Raw genomic sequence first — 15,014 nt, forward strand, 5'->3', positions numbered from 1 at the left:
AATGAATAGAATAGAATTCTTTATTGATTAAGTGTGATTGGACACACAAGAAATTTGTCTTAGGTGCAGATGCTCTCACTAGGCCTCCTCCGAATTCCATCAGCCGGCCAGTGTCGACTGGCGACTACCTGGAGGAGAGCCTTCTCTGTGGCTGCTCCGACCCTCTGGAACGAACTCCCCGTGGAGATTTGTACCCTCACCACCCTCCAGGCCTTCCGCAGAGCCCTTAAAACCTGGCTGTTCCGACAGGCCTGGGGCTAAAGACTCGCTGCCCCACTTTGAATGGTATGATTGTTGTGCTTTTAACTATGTATGTTTTTATGTTTTTGTAACTCTGTTTGTATTTCCCCTCCCTTTTTGAGTTGTGAGCCGCCCTGAGTCCCTTCTGGGAAAAGGGCGGCATACAAATAAATTAAACATAAACAAACAACAAACAGCTGTACATAAAAAGCAAGATACATTCGTCAAGAATCATAAGGTACAACACTTAATGATGGTCATAAGGTACAAATAAGCAATCAGGAAGCAATCGATATCAATATAAATTGTAAGGATTCAATCAACAAAGTTACAGTCCTGCAGTCATAAGTGGGAGGAGATGGGTGATAGGAATGATGAGAAGACTAATAGTAATAGAAATGCAGCCTTGGTGAATAGTTTGACAGTGGTGAGGGAATTATTTGTTTAGCAGAGTAATGGCGTTCGGGGAAAAACTGTTCTTGTGTCTAGTTGTCTTGGTGTGCAGTGCTCTATAGCATCTTTTTGAGGGTAGGAGTTAAAACAATTCATGTCCAGGGTGCGAGGGGTTTTCACGGCCCTCTTTTTGACTCATGCAGTATACAGATCCTCAATGGAAGGCAGGCTGGCAGTAATTGTTTTTTTCTGCAGTTCTGATTATCCTCTGAAGTCTGTGTGAAGACTGTGTGAATGAAGACAATATGAAACTGGGATAAAACGGAGTGAAGCCAAACATTTATAGAAAAAGTTTTTTTTTAAACAAAGTAGGCACGAGGGACCCCTGCCCATTGTCGCAGAAGGAATTAGTCTTGGTGCACCCTTGTTGCCTTGACATAACAACTGAATTGATTTGCTTCTAAAAGGATGTGTGTGCATACGCGGTATATCAAATTTATTTAACAGCGAAATATATATGGCTGACTTCTTTTTTTTATAAAGTTTCTTCCTCTTGAAGTCATTTCTGTCTCAGCAGTGCTTCTTATAAAAGGCCGCAGGCTTCTTTTTTTTTTTTAAAGGCTGAAATGTCAGCCTAATTAACAAGCTGCCTATATCCTCCAACCTTTAACGTATGGAGATTGAAATTATGGGTTAAAAGTGATAGGACGAAACTCCTCCTTTGGTGCACTTAACGATTATAGGAGCAGAAGGGGTTGGGTTTGCAGAAGAGAGCGAGCGCGAGAAAGAGAGAAAGGGGGGGTAGTGGGGGGGGGAAGCAGCTAGGAACAGAGTTGGCCGGTGAGCAAATATGTCCAGTCAGTCAGGAAACAAGCATGCCAAAGCCGAGAAGCCGGAGCCTTGGTCTAGCCTCGCTGGTGCCACTGATGTGCAGGGGTCGGTCACAAGACCTCCCTATCTTAACTCACTCTGTCAGCTCTTCGCTCTGGAAACGGCCGTGCCAGAGGATGCATGATCCAGACGACTTGGCAGAGATACCGGGCTTATCCCGTTCCCTTGCATATGACGTTAACTGAAACTGACAACAGTTATGCGCACATAAGGAATAAATGTTTGAGGGCGGAGTGACAACCGAGTATTTTCTCCTAGGAAATATGTAAAAATATGGTGGAAAAGCAAAACCTCTTGGCTCAGGAAGAAGCCTTTGGGGTATTCCTTGAGGGAAAGGGAAGTGACCTTCGTACAGGCTAAAAAGCACAGGGTTATTGCATTGAGTGCGTGTCCGTGTGCGTGCGTGTGTGTGTGTGTGTGTTTAGATCAGCTCCTGCAATCTGCAGGTACTCCTCAATTTACGACCACAAATGACCTCAAGAATATTCCTTTAGGGAAATGGAGTTGACCTTCGTAAAGGCTAAAAAGTGCAGGCTTATTGCAAGTTGTGTGTGTGTGTGTGTGTGTGTGTGTGTGTGTGTGTGCTGATCAGCTCCTGCAATCTGCAGATAGTCCTCGACTTACAACCACAATTGAGGTCAAAATTTCTGCGGCTAAGCGAAACGGTTGTTAAGCGGGGTTTGCCCCCTTTTTATGACCTCTCTTGCCACAGTTGTTAAGTTGTATAAGTGAGCAGAATGGAGGGAATATGTCTCTCCTCCTGCTGCAGTCTAGGGCTGTGATGGCGAACCTATGCTGCACTGCGCATGTGCGCACGCCTCCCACTGACCAGCTGATTTTCGGGTATCTGCTATGCATGTGTCATGGGCGGGGGGGAGCATAACCTGTTTTTGGTCCCAGGACTGTGCAGGGAGCCTACTAGGCCCAAAACAGGGTACCTGGAGGTGGGTCGTGTGTGCATGCGTGGTGAGGCATGGAGGGGGGGTCGCGCAAGCATATGCAGAGGGTAGGGCCTGCGGGGGGTGGGCACGGGCATTACATTATGGGTGCGGGCCCGCAACAACAACAACAACAAAAGGTTAGCCATCCCTGGTCTAGGGATACCATAAGGAGAGACGAGAATAAGTCTGGGAAATCCTGTTTTCTGGAGGGAAATGTAATCTATCCTTCTTGGGAATGTTACATTCCTGAGATCTGTTGAGAGAGGCAGACTCGGTTGAAGTGGCTGGGAGAAAGAGCAGAATTCTTTTTTATCTCCCTGGTGGAAAGCATGGCGCTTATCTTTGTGCCTGGGCTCAGAAATGCAATTATTAAGACATGTCTTGATAGTTTAATTTGGGGGTAGCACATTTTTGGGGAACGGCACTGTGTGATGCCATGCAATAGAAGGGATGAATGTGTCCAGAATGTTTTCAAGAGCTTGGCTTTGTCGCTTGAGCTTTTAACACCTTTGGTATTTTCATCCTAATTTCTTGAGATTTTCACGTAGGAATTCTGAAAGTGTGAGAGATTCAGCAGCTTCCTGAGGTTTGGGGCATTAATTTTAAAAATCAAATGTCATGGGGGAGTCTGTGAACAGTTTCTAAGAAGTATCATGTATAGTGTGATGCGCATAGCTGCTGTTTTCTGAATGGCCTTAGTCCAGGGGTGTCAAATTGGCGTCGTCACGTCGTCGTCACGTGACATATCACGACTCCCCCCCTTTGCTAAACGGGGGGTGAGCATGGCCAGTAGGTGACGCATCCAGCCTGCAAGCTGCGAGTTTGACACCTCTGGCCTAGTCACTTCAGTGTTTCGAGTTTCATTTTATTTATATGCCGCCCTATTCCCGGCGGGACTCAGGGCGGCGCACAAACCCAAGGAGGGGTGTTTCTCAGCCTTAGTCACTTGAAGATGGGTGGACTTCAACCCCTAGAATTGGACTAGAAGACCTCCAAGGTCCCTTCCAACTCTGTTATCCTGTTCCCCGTTTCTTTTAAGAATAAGCCAGATTTCAACATTATGGGTCAAGTTCTTCAAAAATGTGGACCGTCTTGGGATCATCTAAGGTCATCAAGAGGTTCCTCATTAATATAAGAACAGCGATATCACATATAGTTTTACAGCAGCAAAAGAAGCTTTGCAGGGATGGCCCACTTGCAAAGGACCACTTTCTCAAACATTTTTTTTAAAAAACACCCAAATTGCTCTTTTCCTTTCCTTTTCCATGAAAGAATCTCTGGACTTATCTCAGTCTCCGTTTTGACATAGTCGAAGTAAAACGCTGTTGCTATTTAAAGCTTGTGTAAATACGTTTAAATCTTGTCCTCTTCGCATGAAAACTGCTCGTGTGCTAATATCTCAGAGCAAAGCCAATCTACCCGCATTTAAGTATTATTTAAAGCTTTAATTTTCCTGGTCTTAATTTCGCCAGACTTCGTGTCGCCCAGAAACAATCCTTTCACAATTAGTTTTCTGTTGTCCCTTTTCTGTTTTGCCAACTGGTATTGGTCAATTATCTTCATCAAATGACCTGGTTTAAGCTTGAACATTTTAACACTGTACAAGGCAGCCACTGTAAAAAAATCCTGGTAAAAGCCGTTACAAAATTTAGGACACTTTTTTGAAAGCCGTGCGGCGTTGCTGTTAGCCTTTCTGGCCCCGTGAGGTAAATTCTCCAGGTTCTGTATTAGAGGGCAACAATTTTACAGGTAGTCCTCGACTTACGGCCACAACTGAGCCCAAAACGTCCGTTGTTAAGTGAGACATTTCTTGTGAGTTTTGCTCCATTTTAGACCTTGCTTGCCACATGTGGTGTTGATAACGTTAATACCTCAGTTGTTAAGTGAATCTGGCTTCCCTGTTGACTTGGCTCATCAGAAGGTCGCAAAAGGGGAATCACGTGACAGTCATAAGTATGAGACAGTTGCCAAGCCTCTGAATTTTGATCACACGATGACGGGGATGCTACAAAGGTTCCAAAAAAAGGGCCATAAGTCGCTTTTTTTCAGTGCCGTTGTAACTTCCATCACTAAATGAACGGGGGCTACCTGTATATGTCTGAACATGAGGAAGAGCTCGCATAGCATCTCACCTTGTGATTACGACACCTGGACGATGGGAGTTTAAAAACAAGCTTCCTTGATAGCTTCCTGTGCAGCTATTTGTTTCCTTGCCTAGGGAGTCCGTGGCCCTCAGGCAGTTGGGCAAATTGGCTTGGAAAAAACGATGGCACAGCCGTGAATGCCTTTTTTAGTCTCTCTACTCTTGGCAAAAATACTTGCCACCAGGAGGAGAGTAATCGAGGGGGCCTTCAAGAATTAACAAAGCCAGGAAATGTGGCTTTGCTGTTTCTTAGAATGGAATGGAATGGAATAGAATATTGGAATAAAGAATAGAAAGGAATAAAGAATGGAATAGAATAGAATAGAATAGAATAGAATAGAATAGAATAGAATAGAATAACAGAGTTGGAAGGGACCTTGGAGGTCTTCTAGTCCAACCCCCTGCCTAGGCAGGAAACCCTATACCGTGTCAGACAAATGGCTATCCAACATCTTCTTAAAAACTTCCAGTGTTGGGGCATTCACAACTTCTGGAGGAAACTTCTGTTCCACTGATTAATTGTTCTATCTGTCAGGAAATTTCCCCTTAGATCTAAGTTGCTTCTCTCCTTGATTAGTTTCCACCCATCGCTACTTGTCCTGTCCTCAGGTGCTTTGAAGAATAGTTTGAGTCCCTCTTCTTTGTGGCAACCCCTGAGATATTGGAAGACTGCTATCATGTCTCCCTTGGTCCTTCTTTTCATTCAACTAGACATACCCTGTTCCTGCAACCGTTCTTCATATGTTTTAGCCTCCAGTCCCCTCATCATCCTGGTTGCTCTTCTCTACACTTTCCTGCACTCTATTTAGGCATTTAAAAAAAACAAACCGGCTCCATTTGAAGGCCTGTTCAAATCCACGAGGCCCATACGAAAGCGTTTAAAAATCTTTAGTGGGCCTTTCTTTAAAACCAAGCCAGGCCAAGCCTCACCCTCCCTTCCCCTCAAAAACTCCCACCCCTTCTCAAAAAAAAAAAACCCCAAAAAACCCCCTGCCTCCAGTTCCCTTTTCACAGGAGACAAATGATTCTGCCAAGTGGAAGGGAAGGAATTTTAGCACATTTTTAATCTCTTCCAGCATCCCGGTTCTCACAGTGGCCAGCCAGGCGCTTCCATTTTTGAACGCCGTGGTTTGGCAAATGGGTCAGCATTTTGATACACAACCGTGGGCCAGCGTTGCGTGCAGTGCAATTAAGTACTTCATGCTTATAAATTTTCCAAAGGAGGCATCATCGTTCGCCATGTCTTCAGCCATGAAGATTTTACATATATTATAAAATTTGATCTCTGGTTGGAGTTGATTAGCAATAACAGGGGTGTCAAACTCAATTTCATTGAGGGTCGCATCACGGATGTGTTTGACCTCGCAGGGGGTGGCGGGGGGGCATGGCCAGCTCGATGACACTCTTGGGGAGCACCTATGGTGGCGGGCCTCAGACCCTCCCTCACTCTCATTATAATCGCCTTCCTTCCCCCCTCCCCTCCCTCCCTTGCTTTTCTTTTTCCTTCCCTCTTCCTTCTCCTTTTTTCCTTCCCCTCTTTCTTTCTTTTTCCTTCCTTGTTCTCTTCCCAGCTTTCCTTCCTTTTGTTTCTCTTTCCTCTTCCCCCTTTTCTGCCCTTCTTGCACGTTCAAATGCAAAAAGGGGAAACATTTCTCCTTTTGTTTTGTTTTTAGTTTATTTTGATAGCCCTCTGCAAGCAAAAATGGAGCTCGGGAGGGCCATGCGAAGCCCCCCCACCCCCAGGGCCCGTTTTGGCCGGGATGGCCTCCTGCAACCCTCTGCCAGCAAAAACGAAGCTCAGGGGGGGCCGCACGCAGCCCCCCCCCCAAGTTCTGTTTTCATTGGTAGAGGCAGGCACCATGGACCGGTTCTTTGCTGTTTCCAGGGCAGCCCCACAGACCAGATCTAAGCACCCCGTGGGCCTGATCCTTCCCACAGGCCTTGATTTTGACACCCGTGATCTATAACTTCCAGAAATAAAATAGTCAGAGTTGATCTTTGCAGTAAGAGGGTGAAGGTAAGATAAGGATGTGTTTTCAAAATAAAAAGAAAAGCTGTGGGACTTTTAATAGTTTGCCCTATGTTAGTCTATTTGTTGAAAATTCAACTTAAAAATTCTTTTTATATTCAGGAAAATATGCCATATTGTTGTTGTTGTTTTTAATCCACGCAGTTTCTAGCTCCTTATTTTGGCAGAATCTGCCAGATTCTGATAGGAGCTTCTAGACTGGATTGGACTGATAGAGTAGATGGAGAATAATTTTGAAAAGAGATGAAAGAGATTACTGGCCTCTTTTCTCCTGGCTTGGGAAATTCTGGGAGTTGAAGTCCACCCATCACAAAAGTTTCAAAGTTTGAAAAAACACTGATCTAAATGGACATGCATTTTGAATAAAAATCCATTTGAAAAATCCATTGTCATGCTTGCAAATTCAACGCTTGCTTCTCTGTTGACTGTATACAGGTGAAACTCAAAAAATTAGAATATCGTGCAAAAGTTCATTTATTTCAGTAATGCAACTTAAAAGGTGAAACTAATACATGAGATAGACTCACTACATGCAAAGCAAGATAGTTCATGCCGTGATTTGTCATAATGCTAGGCCTGTGGAGTGCACGATGAGTCTATTCTAGAATGACGTATTTATTCTGAGATGTTGGACTCAGTTTTTCATCTCTCAAGCAAGAGCTTCTTTTTTACCCATTTCCTTGGCAATCACCTCCGCCACTGGGTTTACATGCAACATTATCATAACTAATGATATATCGGTTGATTATCATAACATAAAACAATGGGTGGAAACTAATCAAGTAGAGAAGCAACTTAGAACTAAGGAGAAATTTCCTGACAGGTAGAACAATTAATCAGTGGAACAACTTGCCTCCTGAAGTTGTGAATGCTCCAACACTGGAAGCTTTTAAGAAGATGTTGGATAACCATTTGTCTGAAGTGGTGTAGGGTTTCCTGCCTAGGCAGGGGGTTGGACTAGAAGACCTCCAAAGTCCCTTCCAACTTCTCTTCACTTCTCTTCTCCTCTCCTGTTCTATTCTATTCTATTCACATTTTATTTTATATGCACTTTTCCTGACCTGTACTTTTCACAAATTTCCTGTAATGCAACTTTAGAGAGCGGTACAAATTACTGTCTTATGTGTTTTCCATTATCAAAACCTTTGTTTGAGTAAAAATAGGGTATGCATAGTCTAGTGAAACGAAGGACTAGGAGGGACATGACAGCTGTCTTGCAATACTCGAAGGGCTGCCACAAGGAAGAGAGGGTCAGCTTATTTTTCAAAGCACCAAAACAGGAAACAATGGAGGGAACATAATCAAGGAGAGGAGCAACCTGGAATTAAGGAGAAACTTCCTAACAGCGAGAACAATCAACCAATGGAGTAGATTCAGAAGTTGTGGGTGCCCCATCACTGGAGACTTTTAAGAAGAGCCTGCATATCTTAAAGATCATTCAAATGAGAGATATAAACGAGACTGGAAAAAATGGATTGACTATACACAAAACAAATACGGGACTAAGAAATTCCAGATAGCCTATGCTTAAGATTAGGAGTGATTTAAATTGTTTAAAGTTAATTTAGCAACAAGAAGAAGCTAAGATCAGTGTAGAGATGTTATTAATCTTATATATATATATATATATATATATATATATATATATACTTTTTCTCAATATATTTTAGACTGTGTTTGTTAAAAATCTATAGCATGTACGGGCTCTGGGAAGTCGGGGGTGGGGGGGGAGGGTGGGGGGAGGGAGGGAGGGATATATACTAGGTTAGATTTCAATGTAATGTGACTTCACATGTATACTGTTTTTCTATAATTTTTCTGTAAAAATAAGATAAGTTAAGTACACTGACATATAGTGGAAATACACCGAGGGGAGGAGGAGTGGGATAGAAGAAAGACGGGTAGAGAGGGACTGGGGAGAGGATGGGAGGGAGGGTGAGAAGGAAGGGAGGGAGTGGATCGGGAGAGAGGAGTGGTAGAGGGGGAGGGGAAGTAAGGTAGAGGGGGATGATGGAGGGAAGATAGAAAGTTGGAGGGGGGTGGAAGAAAGAGGTGTATGGAGAGTGGAGGAGGTATATTGGGTTTGTATTTTGGGGGGTATTGTTGACAAGAGGAATTGCTGCGATTATTGTTTAATGTTGTATGGCCCCGGCTATGCACAGTATATATGTGAGTGTATGAAAATGAAAAAATGGAAAATAAAACTTTTAAACTGAAAAGAAGAGCCTGGAAAGCCATTGGTCAGAAATTGTATAGATCTCCAGCATGAGCAGAGGGGTTGGACTAGATGACCTCCAAGATCGCTTCCCACTCAGTTACTGTTACTGCCTTTCATAAAACGTGGCTTGTTTTTCTGCCCATCAGGAAAAAACATGTAACCGATAGGCTGACCAATATGTTTAATATACCATGAAGTTACTAAAAAACCTGTGGAACAACAGTGTGCCTTGGCGTCCGATAGGATATGATGACATGGCTTTACAATCTACACTGTAATCATGGCATCATCCAGAGAGTTGTCTTATGTTCATCTTTGGCCTTATAAATTTATGATAACTCCTTTCTTCATTTCCAAACTTGCAGTTTGAAATTGAGAGCCTTAATTTAAGGAGGCGGAAGTGAGCTTACAGCTGTGCTATGTAATGAAGAGTCTCGTAATGGCCATGCATTCAAGCAATATTTGGCATTTGATTTGGGGGCTAGCTTTGGAACTGTTTGGTTCCCCCCTCCCAAATAAAAGCTTAAAAGTTATAGGCATATCCTGTTTTCCCCGAAAATAAAACCTCCACTGATAATAAGCCCAATTGGGCTTTTGAGCGCATGCGCTAAAATAAACCCTCCCCCCAAAATAAGCCCTCCCCGAAAATATTGCAACACAGCAGCAGTCATGACGTGACCATGCTCGTTGCCTTCTGCACCTCAAAAATAATAAACCACCCCCCCCCAAAAAATAAGGCCAAGTGCTTATTTCAGGAGTCAAAAGAAAATAATTTTCAGGGGAACATGGTAGTATTCTCACATGATACAATGCCTTGCTTGTGGATATGGGTTACATGCCTACTTAATTTATGTTCATATGCTCCTAATGTTCAGGTGAATTCCATATTGATTCTTGGTTATTACTGATCAGTAATCCATATCAGGGAGGTGATATGTTTGGTCTCAACTTGTATAGAACAGGTTTTCTTTGAGTTTAGCTTTATTCCTGGTGACTACTTAGCCTCATCCATGTAATTTTGACAATAATACCAAAGAGGTTTGCTGTTGGCTTTTTTCAGTAAGTTTTTTTTTAATTTACCAGTTCTTAATTTTTAAGAAACTTACATTTAAGGTCAAACGTCATTCAAATATTAAACTAAATTAACTTGAAGAGTGTAAAACAGATATTTTCTCTCTCTCTCTTCATTTAGCTGGCCTCTGGACAGTCTTTACCCTAGGAGGTGTGGGAAGCAAGCGGGCTTCTCAACAGGAAGAGTCTTCACCTCTTGCTAATCAAAGTCTGTTGTTGCTGCTCGTCTTAGTAAATCTGACTGATGCTGCAGATACACCCAACCCTTATAAGCAATCCATTGTGTCCTTCAAGAACACACAAGGTAGGTGTCTGTTTAAAAGTACCAATTTCCTGTGGAAATAACACCTATCTCCTGATTTTCGTCAATTTGAGTTAAATGATGTCTTGGTTAAAGGAAAGCATCACAAAAAGTAAGAGGGCTGTTCTGACTCCTTCAATGAACGACTCTCTTTTGGTTGGCTGTATGTGAAAAAATTATGATCTGTCTCAGTGGTGAAATTCAATTTTTTTTACTACCAGTTCTGTGGGCGTGGCTTGGGCGTGGCAGGGGAAGGATACTGCAAAGTCTCCATTCCCACCACACTCCAGGGGAAGGATACTGCAAAATCTCCTTTCCCACCCTACTCTGGGGCCAGCCAGAGGTGGCATTTGCCGGTTCTCCGAACTACTTAAAATTTCCGCTACTGGTTCTCCAGAACCTGCTGGATTTCACCCCTAATCTGTCTGCTCTGGAAGAGTTGCACTATCTCTTATATCTGGGCAAGATCTGGATCTCCATCAATGGAGGCTCAACATTGCTTCCATAGCTATGAGTTTCATTTGGCAGCTATGACTGTTTCTCATGTTCCCATGTTCATTTTCCCCATAAATTTATTTTCCCTTTTAATTTTTTTTCTCTCTGTCTGGATATCAAAATAGGAATTCAGCTCCGCTGGTAGGAAACAGCTGAACAGGGAGCAATTTTCAGAGGAGCCTCATTTGTTGCTGGAACTCTTCCTCCCACCGACTTTTATTTCTCCTATCAGTGCCCTCCGTGTGCACATTTTAGTTTCGCAACTAAGGGAGTTTGAGAATATATCCTTGCGGAGAGATAACACACAGCTCCTCCCTGGCCTGAATCAGACCATGGACATTTCTAGTCACAAGTTGCCTTCTCTAGGTTGGATCAGCTATTCCAGCTAATCAACATTATCAGTTTCTACTCTTCGATAGCCTTTAACCAGGCATAACAGAAACTGGGCAAGTCCTGCTTCTTGTAAAACGTCACTGGGAGATACACAGTTCTTGGCCGTTTAGAAGGTTATAGGATGAACACAGATTAGACCCTGTATTTTAAATCACTCTTCCATCTGTTGACGTAAAGCTATTTGTAATCATATCAGTCCCTCCTACGAATGCAGAGCCAATAAATGAGAAATGACTCCCTAAACCCTACGATGATGGACAGAGTCTCTGGAAAGGGCAAGGCTGAAGCCTCTTGGGCAAGGCCGAAGCCTGCCGGCTTGCGGTTTGAAGGCTACTGAGTCACGCCATGAAGGCTAACTTAATTGGGACCAGATGGGAAGAAAAGTTGAAAAACATCAGTCAAACGGGATGGCGTGTTACTGTAACACTATAGTTGATGTTGTTTGTTTTCCTTCCAGATAGCACAGCGTTGTCTTCACCAACCCCTCATGCTTTCCAGATCAATTTTAATAGTTTGTACACCACGTTGTGTGAGCAACAGAATTCTGACCATGCTACCCTCCTCTTGTATACTCTCTTGCACCAGAACAGCAATGTTCGGACATACATGTTGTCCCGGACAGATATGGAAAACCTGGTAAATATTTTGTCCTTTCGCGTAACTAATCAAGTACCAAAAATATAACAGGAAGTCTCACTTGTGAAATGTTGGATTCTGAATTGCTGAGAGAACTAGACGCTAGAGAGGAGCTGCTTGTCTGAACATGGGAATGAAGTGATTGTAGATATTTTCTAACGGTGGCAGCTGATGGGTTTTAGGGTAGGTGGGGATTTTAGAGGATGCTGGGTATGTTCAGTGGTGAAGGAGTTGGGTTATGACTGGGTCGTGGGGGAGGGAAATCAAGACTCTGCTCCCTTCTTAGCCATCGAATCTCATTTGGGGTCTTTAAGCCAACCACCTCATAGGTTAGGATTAGGTTATATGGTTACATGAATGGAGATTGCAGTGTAAATCAATAGCAATAGCAATAGCAGTTAGACTTATATACTGCTTCATAGGGCTTTCAGCCCTCTCTAAGCGGTTTACAGAGTCAGCATATCGCCCCCAACAACAATCCGGGTCCTCATTTTACCCACCTCGGAAGGATGGAAGGCTGAGTCAACCCTGAGCCAGTGAGATTTGAACAGCCGAACTGCAGTCAGCTGAAGTAGCCTGCAGTGCTGCATTTAACCACTGCGCCACCTCGGCTCTATAATCACCTTGAAAGAAATAGGGAATGTAAATCTAGCAGATCTCTTTCTAGTCTTGTAACCAGCATCGATTCTGGCTGGGTCAAGGTTGACTCAGCCTTCCGTCCTTCCAAAGTTGGTAAAATGAGGACCATGATTGTTGGGGGAAAGATGCTGATTGTGTAAACCACTTAGAGAGGGCTGTAAAGCACTGTGAAGAGGTATATAATGTTGTGGAGCTGGTGGCAGACTCAGACGGTGAAGAGGTTGGGGAGGAACATGGGCCAGTCCTGGAGTTTGGGGGAAGGCTCTGATGAGGGCTGTGCATCGGAGGCAGAGAGGGGGCCAGGGCCATTCGACAGTTATCAGCTGCCTTCGGAGTTGGAGATCAGTGTGGTAAAAGAACAACTGATGTGCGCATGCGCAGAGCTGCCAGGAGAAGGGAACAGTTAAGGAACAAGGGCTGACTCCGGAGTAAAGGCACAGGCAGACGGTATAGCTTTGGAAGATATCAGCCTGGCAGCTCTCCAAGCCTGATAAGATCTGTGGTTGTAAATTCACCCTTGAAAGACTGTTTGCTAGGACTTTCTGGATGTGAATGAGAGGAATCCACATTAGCTTAATAAAAAGGGGGTTTGTTGGAACAAGGAGTCTGCTCCGTGGTTTTGTGAAGCCTAGGTCAGAATATATAAGTCTAAGTGCTATTACTATAAGCTATTGCTGTTCACCCAAGCCTGGTACACATAGTCCTCGATTTACAGCCATAATTGACCCTGGAATTATACTCCTAAGTTGTAGGGATCATTAAGCAGGTCACCACATTCCCATGACCAATTAGATGATCCTTCAAGCAAATACCAGGGTTAATGTTTTTTGTCAGGAACCAGAAGTAAATACCGGTTTCCAGGAGAAAAAAACAAACCCTCATAAATTGTGGTCATGTGACTGTCGGGTGCTGCAAACCGCCATAAATGCGGGCTGGTTTTCAGAACACCCAGAATGTGGTCATGTGACCGTAGGGGAGGCAGTTGTCAGAATTTAGAAATTGTGTTGTAAGTCTCATTTTTGGGATCTGCCATAATTTTGAATGGTCGCTAAGCAGCCAGTCATAAGTCAAGGACTACCTTTATTTGCTGCATGGCTTCAAACAGAAACATGATTTAAATCCATCCCAGCCCACCTTTTTTTTTTTTTTAACGATCCCCCTTGTCATGAAACTTCCTTGACAAAATGTTGGGTTATTTCTTGCCTTCTGAATCATATTTTGTATTTTGCCAGTTTGGCTTTTTCTGACTTACTTTAAAAAAAAAAAATGCAAATGTTAAGTTCATTACAGGTAATCCTTTGTTTAGCGCCTATAATTGGGACTGGCAACTCAATCATTAAATGAATTGGGTGGGGTGTCTACTTTTTATTTATTGATTTATATCCTGCCTTTTTTATTTTTATAAACAACTCAAACGTATATACATCTTAAAAGTGATAAGGCACGTTTCGGGATCTACCCAAACCCTCAGGGGCTAGATAAGATCTTGTTTGGTGGAGACAAGAAAATGTTATCGAAGATCTACCAATTTTTGACCTGCCAAGATACTAATGAAGAGATGGACAAAAGCCTTCTAATAGTATGGGAGAGAAACCTAGGTTATGAAATTGAAATGGGCAAATGGTGGGATCTATGGAGTAAGACCATTAAACTTACAACATCTACTGCATTCAAAGAAAACATATACAAGATGGTTTATAGGTGGCACTTCCCCCCAACGAGGTTAGCCAAGATGTTTCCTGGGTTATCTCCATTGTGTTGGAAATGTGGAAGAAAGGAGGGCACATTCTATCATATTTGGTGGTCCTGTACTGAGGCCACGAAATATTGGAAAAGGATTAAAAAATGGTTAAAAGAGGTTACCGGGGCAAACATTGAATGGAGACCTGAGAACCTGTTACTAAGCATCAAACCAGATAACATAAGCAGTTCAATATGGCACTTGAGCCTGCATATAATTGTGGCCGCAAGAATAACCTATGCACAATCTTGGAAATCCACCACTATACCGTCGGCAGATGCTATAATTAAAAAGATCTACGAATGTGCAGAAATGGACAGAATGACGGGCTGGCTGAGGGACAAAGGAGAAACAGAACATTATCTTAGCTGGAACCTATGGTATATGTGGGCGACTAGGAGAACAGCAGGGACTTAAAATGGGGAAAGTTAACATAGGTACCGTAATAGATCCCTGAATCTTGCAATGAGAAGATGTGGCTTAGAGACCTAATAATGAGGAAAGAAAGAAAAAACTGGGCTGTGAATGACTGTCACCGTGGGTGGGGTGGGGGTTGTATGTTTAAAATGGCATTTGTATCTGTATGTTTTACTTTATATTGTTATGTATGATTTGTCTTGCTTATGTCGTTGTATTTATGTCGTTGTATTTTTCTTCTTGTTTTTTAAAGGTAATAATGTTTAATAAAAATTATATTTAAAAAAAAAAAGTATATACATCTCCTTCCTCTTCCTATTTTCCCCACAACAAAGCCCCTGTGAGGTGGGCTGAGCTGAGAGAAAGGGACTAACCCAAAGTTTTTTGTGCGTAAGGCAGAACTAGAATTCCAGCCCCCAGGAAATTGGCCCAAAGCCACCTAGCCGATTTCATGCCTAAAGTGGGA

The 15,014-nt window shown here is 43.0% G+C and overlaps 1 protein-coding gene across 2 annotated transcripts in view; it reads left to right on the forward strand.

The window, feature by feature from the left end:
• Nucleotides 1-15,014, forward strand: part of DYM (dymeclin) — a 266,534-nt gene that overhangs the window by 116,076 nt on the left and 135,444 nt on the right. For both annotated transcript variants that reach the window (XM_032213699.1, XM_032213700.1), the window contains exons 10-11: nt 10,048-10,230; nt 11,573-11,751. In XM_032213699.1, the coding sequence (XP_032069590.1) occupies nt 10,048-10,230; nt 11,573-11,751 (362 nt within the window). The remainder of the gene's footprint in view (nt 1-10,047; nt 10,231-11,572; nt 11,752-15,014) is intronic.

This window comes from Thamnophis elegans, chromosome 3 (assembly GCF_009769535.1).
Source record: "Thamnophis elegans isolate rThaEle1 chromosome 3, rThaEle1.pri, whole genome shotgun sequence".
Classification (NCBI taxonomy): Eukaryota; Metazoa; Chordata; class Lepidosauria; order Squamata; family Colubridae; genus Thamnophis; species Thamnophis elegans.